The following is a 7,517-nucleotide window of genomic DNA, read 5'->3' on the forward strand; positions in this document are numbered from 1 at the left end:
GACGATTATTTTAAAGATTAAATGCAGTCCCAAAGCAGTTAGTTTTTAAAAACTTTATTGAGGTGTAATTTACAGAGCATAAAATTTATCCATTGAAAATATATAAATCCATGATTTTAAAATTATTCACAATTTACAGCCATCACTATCAAAATCTAGAAAGCATTCATTACTAATCAGTCTGCAGTCTTTTCCTATTCCCATCTCTTCACAACCCTTAGAATCACTAATCTACTTTTGGTCTCTCTACTCCTGTTTTTGATATTACATGGAAATGTGCTCACACAATATGCAATCTTTTAGAAGTTTGAATGCCATAAACAAACTCTTGAGCAAAAAAAGTGAGACACAAAAATAATGATACCTATATCTTTGAATGTGTGTATGATATTTCAGTGGGGTTTCCCAGGTGGCCCTCGTGGTAAAGAAACTGCCTGCCAATGCAGGAGATGAGGGTTTGATCCCTGGGTCAGAAAGATCCTCCAGGGGATAGGAAATGCTAGCCCACTCCAGTAGTCTTTTTAAAAAATTAATTAATTAGTTTTAATTGGAGGATAATTACTTTAAAATATTGTGGTATTTTTCCTATACATCAACATGAATCAGCCATGGATACACGTGTGTTACCCCATCCAGAACCCCACCTCCCACCTTCCTCCCTGGCCCATCCCTCTGGGTTGTCCCAGAGCACTAGCTCTGAGTGTCCTGCTTCATGCATACAACTTGCACTGGTCGTCTATTTTATATATGGTAATATACATGTTTCAATGCTATTCTCTCAAATCATCCCACCCTTGCCTTCTCCCACATACTCCAAAAGTCTGTTCTTTATATCTGTGTCTCTTTTGTTGCCTTGCATATAGGATCGTTGTTACCTTCTTTCTAAAGTCCGTATATATGCATTAACATAGTGTATTGATGGTTCTCTTTCATATTTAGTTCTCTCTGTAAAATAGGCTGCAGTTTCATCCCCCTCATTAGAACTGATTCAAATGCTGGGAAAACCGGTCAACCATTTGTTAAAGGAAGAAACTAGAACACTTTCTAACACCATAAACAAAGATAAACTCAAAATGGATTTAAGGTCTAAATTTAACACGAGAAACTATTAAAACTCTTAGAGGAAAACAGAGGCATAACACCCTCTGACATAAATCACAGCAAGACCCACCTTGCAGAGTAATGGAAACAAAAACAAAAATACGATTGGGACCTAGTGAAACTTTAAAGCTTTTGCACAACAAAGGAAACTATAAGCGAGGTGGAAAGGCAGCCTTCAGAATGGAAGACAGCAACACAAATGAAATGACTGACAAGGAATTCAGCTCCAAAATATACAAGTAGTTCATGCAGCTCAATATCAGAAAAATGAACAACCCAATCAGAAAGTGGGTCAAAGAACTAAACAGACATTTCTCCAAAGAAGGTATACAGAGGGCTAATAAAATCCATGAAAACATATGTAGTTTTCTCATATCACAGCATCAGTCATTATTAGAGAAATGCAAATTAAAAATACAATGAGGTATCGTCTCTGTCGGTCAGAATGGTCACCATAAAAAGGTCTACAAACAACAATGGCTGGAGAGGATGTGGAGAAAAGGAAACCCTCTTACACTATTGGTGGGAATGCAAACTGGTACAGCCACTATGGAGAACAGTGTGGAAATTCCTTAAAAATCTGGGAATAGAACCACTCCATTATTCTTGACTTGAGAATTCTTTGGACAGAGAAGCCTGACAGCCTATAGTCCATGGGTCTCAAAGAGTCAGACACAACTGAACGAATGAGCACACACTATTATATTTCAACTGTTTTTGAAAAACATTCATTATCAGAAAAAATAAAATAGTTCATTTAAAAATTTATGCAATCAGAATATTATTTCCACTTTATAAAAGATTAAGTTATCAAACAGCATCCATACTTGTATTTTAATTCTCAAGCTTAGGCTTGCAATTATATGCATTTGGAACCTGACAGTCTTCTGCTCTTATGCCCCATAAAGCTTGTACAGCACAGTTACGTTCACCAGGTAAATAGTCTTTTATCCTGTCATGGAAAAATGCATAATTCTGTTATAGTCTATGAAGACGATTCATGAAACAATAGCATTTTCCATGTAACTGTAATAGAAGATAGTTTGAAAATGGATAATGAAGTCTTTAACAAAACTTCAATAAGAGCTTGTTACTAGGAAATTGGACTACAGAGTAGCCTATTTTTCAACACTGGTATCAACATTTTATTAACTTTTGATATCTTCCTTCAGGTTTCTATAATTCGACTAAAGCAAATGTATTCGTATTATTTTTAAAATATTACTCTTTTGTATTTTTCCTCCTCTAGGTAGCATTCTTTTTACAAACTTACTGTAGCTTGCAAGTTGAACCATTGAGCCACATCCACGGATGACCGCGGCCTTCACGAGAGACTGGAATCCACGATATAATTGACAGGGACATCAGAAATTTCTAGCCCAAAATAAAGAATTTTCACTTAAATAGTCATTATGAAATGTTTTTGTTAATTTTTGAAGTGCAATTCACAGGATGTGTTCTTTCATAAGATCTTTCATTCTTTGAACAAATTGAGCATGTTAGATTCTAATCTAACACTAAAAAACATGAGTTGAAAGTTCGAAGCTGTAATAGTGCCATAAATATTAACCAATTTCTGTACTTTTGATTCAAAATTAACTCAACATTTATACATATCAGTTTCACTGTGTTCTAATGTTAATGAGGTAAATTCCTTTTTTGTCCGACAGTCATTTAATAAAGGGAATATTTATAAAGACATGAATTAGTTATAGAGATCCCACAAAAGAAAACACCTTGCATAACAACTTGGGGATACCGCTGTGAACTACATCTAACATTAAGCATAAGGGACAAGAAAGTGGAGAAATTGAATATGTGCAATGAAGAAAATTCTGATTCATATAATTTTATTTTTCCTCATGTCAAAACTCACATAGCAATGCTTAAATAAGTTTTTAGATTCTATGACACTCATTTTTCCAGATATTGTGACAGTATCAATGGATTTCTCTACTATTATATGTTTCTTCGAAATTCAGTTTTAGAGTGCATTAAGGAAATGAAATTGAAAAAATAATTAACCTGGGAGCCGAAGATTTGGTTATCTGAACCTGACACCATTCTTTGACTAGATAAACCCCAAAGCCATCTGTTTCGGTATTGGTGGAATCCAGTGGACCAGACAGGGGTCAGAGACTCATTTCTCTTTGCTCCTCCCTGCTAAGTTCAACTGTAAACATGGGAACTAATGAAAGACACACGAACGGAGAACTCTGAAAGGTGGAAAGAGAAGGGTGATGTGGCTTGAGACTTCCCAGCAGCCCCACTCCTCTGTAATCTCTAATCAAGTCTCCGTGATGAGAGAACAAGGTGGGAGGTGAGGGAATGATTATTAGGGGCATCTTATATCTCCCCACCAACCAGGTGAAAGTGACCCGGGCCTCTTACTTCCCAAACCCACAATGCCTAACCTGACTGTTGGGGGAGGCACAGGTAAGCCTTTCCTCCTGTGTGTTGAGGGAATCGTGTCGGCAATACCAGGTGAGCCTTACAAGGTGGTCCATCAGGACACTTAGGAACAAGGAGCAGGCAGAGAAATCCCCTCTGTTTCCTCCTCTGAGAGTCACTAGGGTGGGGGGATAGGGGTGGATGTGGGACCAGCAAAGGGGATGTCTTGACTAAAGCTACTGAGGCTAGGAAGCCTCTTTATCCCTGAGGCTGTAAGACTCCATCTCCACACAGAGGCATTGAAAGAATGGATCTTAAATGTTGAATTCACACAATGAGCTGTGGAAATTTAAAGACTTCACATAAATGCAAAAATTTGGAGGAACTGCAAAGTATCATATGGCAGTGATGAGACAGGGACAACCTGTCTGATTCCATGTCCTGGAGTAGGAAATGAAGCAAGACACTTCAGTATTCTTGGCTGGAAAATTCCGAGGACACAGGAGCCTGACAGGCTGAAGTTAATGAGGTTGCAAAGAGTCAGACATGATTGAACGACTAAGCATGAACACGTGATTCCATGTATATGATTCAACATCAGTCAAAGAGATTCTATAATATCAAAAGTCAGGACAGTGAGTAAATAAGGATGTGGAGAAGTGATAAGATATTACAGAGGGGTGGGTCTGATGGGAAGTTGAAACTTCTATTCCATGATCTGATGTGCAATTACATGATGACTGCAGCCATGAAATTAAAAGACGTTTACTCCTTGGAAGGAAAGTTATGACCAACCTAGACAGCATATTCAAAAGCAGAGACATTACTTTGCCAACAAAGGTGAGTCTAGTAAAGGCTATGGTTTTTCCAGTGGTCATGTGTGAATGTGAGAGTTGGACTATGAAGAAAGTTGAGCACCAAAAAATTGATGCTTTTGAACTGTGGTGTTGGAAAAGACTCTTGAGAGTCCCTTGGACTGCAAGGAGATCCAACCAGTCCATCCTAAAGGAGATCAGTCCTGGGTGTTCATTTGAAGGGCTGATGTTGAAGCTGAAACTCCAATGCTTTGGCCACCACATGCGAAGAGTTGACTCATTGGAAAAGACCCTGATGCTGGAAGGGATTGGGGGCAGGAGGAGAAGGGGAGGACAGAGGATGAGATGGCTGGTTGGCATCACCGCCTCTATGGACATGAGCTGAGTAAACTCCGGGAGTTGGTGATGGGTAGGGAGGCCTGGCGTGCAGTGATTCATGGGGTCGCAAAGAGTGAGTGACTCGCACGACTGAGTGACTGAACTGAACTGAACTTATAGGCAAAATCATATGTTTATTTTCCTTTATATATGGTAAAATTAGATAGCACACCTGTATTTTAGAATTTAATAGCATTTGTAGAAGTATGGTTTTCTATGAAAAGCAAGGACCAGAAATTACCACACATGGATTAATGGTATAAAAATGTAAAGAAAGTATCATAAAGTTATATTCCATTGTTTAATTGAATACTAGCAGGTCTTAAAATAAACAAGCTACAAATATGTACGAAAGCACAAGTGAATCCTAACAAATATAGTGTTGACTGAATCAAGCCTTTAGCAAAGTGTTGGAAACATTTGATATCTTACCATTTCCTCTTCATTATCTATATAAAGCAGAGTAGAATTCTTAGTAGCACAGGATCTCACACTCTCATTCCATGATTTTTTTTCCAAACTAATATAATAGCAGTTGTTGGAATATGTAAGCCAGTCTCTTGGACAATGACCACAATGACATTCTGAAGAAAGATTATGAATTACTATTAAAAAACAATTTGAATTTGAAAAATAAAAAATTAGCTTACATATATGCATAGATATAAACATATGTATGTGTATATACATATATAAATAAAATAACATATCTATGCATCCTCAAGGCTAGTACATATAAAACAAATCTCATTCATATGTTCATGGAGAGGGTCTGTCTCTAATATATGTCCCCGTATAAAGCAAGCACATAGAAATATCTACTCTTTACATGTCCTGAAAATCAAGAAATGAAACTTCTATTTTAGAATAGCAAAATTATTTTTCTCTTATCATATTATAGCAGGAGGAAATTATAGCCAATTGCCAAAAATGGATATGGTGGTCATATTATTGCATAGGGAGAAGCACTCTCCTGTAATCATTTACTTATGAATGTTTATTGCCTGATTTTATAAATTATGTTCTATCCCCAAATCTATTCTTATTTTCACTAGCCTAAGATAGAGACAAAAATGAACTGTATTCATATCAGAACTTTGAAAATCGTTATGTACCTTTCTGGAGCCTTGTTATGAGACAGGAGTAATTCTGTTCCTGTATTAGAGTAGCTACAAAATTAATTATTAAAAAGTTAATATTGCTTTAAAAAATCATAATGATTTTAGTTTATGAGCTTGAAATTCAGTTTATTGTTTAGAATTAGAGTAATCTGAAATATAACTGATTTACCAAGAAAAATTAATTAGGTAATGAAGACTTGATGGAAAAAATATTTCAAAAACCTAACGGAACAAACTTCACCGCGTCTTACAGTATTTGCTTTAACCAATCTCAAGAATTAATTTGTATTTCTCGATAAGATCTTTAAATCTCCTAAAGCATCCTTTTGAGTTATGAAATCAGAATATACATATACATGCTCTCTGTAATTATCCTGTGTTGTATATTTCTGACAAATTCAGAATAACATACTGCATTTATTCTAAATGCATGTAGTTTAATGATAGACACATTCTATAATATTATGAAATGTTTAGCGGCACTGATCATCAGTAAAGTGATAAGTTCCCTTATAGTTTTTCAATAATGTACTTACAGGGAGTAACAATGATCACTATCAACAGAATGGACGCCAAGACAAGGCAGATGAGTCCCAGGATCCCAGGAATGAACTTCTCTGGAGGTGATGGTGAACCTGCAGGGAGAGAAAAGGAAACTGAGAAAGGAGTGATGGGTACAGTTGCTTAGAGTTTACATACATGAGAACCCACACGAACACAGAGTTACGGATATAAACTTGGACCCCAACCCATTTTGACCACTGTAGTCTTTCTCTCAGAATATACCATTGCATTTTCAGCAAATATAAGACTACATGAGTCGTTGATCAAAGACTTCAAATTATAGTAATGGCAGAATAAAAGTAGTCCTCTGATTTCACATCAGAATCCCATACCCAGCTTTAAGTTCTGTTCCTCAAAGTGAAAAATATGTGAGCTTATCCCCTACTCTTTCTCCACACCTCTGCACCCCAACTGCACATCCTAGAACCGTTCCATTGTGTGTCTAGTAAGTGTTTACCTTTGGAGTGGTAATTCTTGTCATTCCCATGAAGATTCTGAGAAGCATTTTGAAGATTTAATTCTATATATGTTAATTCCTGCTCAGTCATTGAAATGGAACTTTTAGAAACCTTAGGTTTTATTTCCTGCCTCCTTGCGTTCTTGACTCCCTTCAGTTCTGCATAGATTGCTCCTTGGTTATTCATGTCTTCAGCTGAGTGAGATCAAGGACTGTGCTTTAAGTGAACTGAGGTTGAGAGGTGTTTCTGAGATAAGAACCCTGGTACAATGACATGGGCGGGGCAAAGAGCTTAGTGCTCACTTTGCAGCTGAACAAACTTAAAGCCTGGTTCTAAATTCCTTAGAACTTTAAACAAGTTTTTCACGATAGAATGCTTTTTTGAAAAAGATATTCTATATTTGACACATATATTATTGATTGAAACAATGAAAAGCAATAAATTAGGGAAGAATAAGAAGCTCATGTTCAATAATATCCTTATTAAGTCAGATTCCACAGAAATATTTTAAAATCATCATAATGCTTTTATTAAAATTAAAATGTTCTGTTAACAAAAGAGATTCACCCATATTTATGATAATTTTGAAATTTAATAATGGTTAAAAACAGTTCTTTAAAGATGAGGAGAGAGTAATGTTGGCATATACAATAATTTCCTACACTAAATTACATTATTTGGTAACTTAC

The 7,517-nt window shown here is 36.2% G+C and overlaps 1 protein-coding gene across 1 annotated transcript; it reads right to left on the reverse strand.

Annotated features, from left to right (window-relative positions):
* Positions 1-1,884: 1,884 nt before the first annotated feature.
* LOC136172130 (NKG2-A/NKG2-B type II integral membrane protein-like) lies at positions 1,885-7,014 on the reverse strand. Its single transcript, XM_065941255.1, has 6 exons — positions 6,828-7,014; positions 6,343-6,441; positions 5,801-5,854; positions 5,118-5,269; positions 2,375-2,475; positions 1,885-2,053 (listed from the first exon to the last, which is right to left on the reverse strand). The coding sequence occupies exons 1-6, from the start codon at positions 7,012-7,014 to the stop codon at positions 1,936-1,938; spliced, it is 711 nt and encodes a 236-aa protein (XP_065797327.1). The 3' UTR covers positions 1,885-1,935.
* Between the last annotated feature and the right edge of the window lie 503 nt (positions 7,015-7,517).

This window comes from Muntiacus reevesi, chromosome 1 (genome assembly GCF_963930625.1).
Source record: "Muntiacus reevesi chromosome 1, mMunRee1.1, whole genome shotgun sequence".
Taxonomy (NCBI): Eukaryota; Metazoa; Chordata; class Mammalia; order Artiodactyla; family Cervidae; genus Muntiacus; species Muntiacus reevesi.

What these genes read in the sequence shown, in the direction of transcription:
- LOC136172130 (XM_065941255.1), bottom strand. Translation starts at nt 7,014, where the DNA reads ATGAATAACCAAGGAGCAATCTATGCAGAACTGAAGGGAGTCAAGAAC. An exon ending in CAAGAATTACCACTCCAAAG is followed by an intron (nt 6,442 to 6,827) that starts GTAAACACTTAC and finishes CTCTCCCTGCAG; the next exon opens with GTTCACCATCACCTCCAGAG. An exon ending in CATAACAAGGCTCCAGAAAG is followed by an intron (nt 5,270 to 5,800) that starts GTACATAACGAT and finishes ATCTTTCTTCAG; the next exon opens with AATGTCATTGTGGTCATTGT.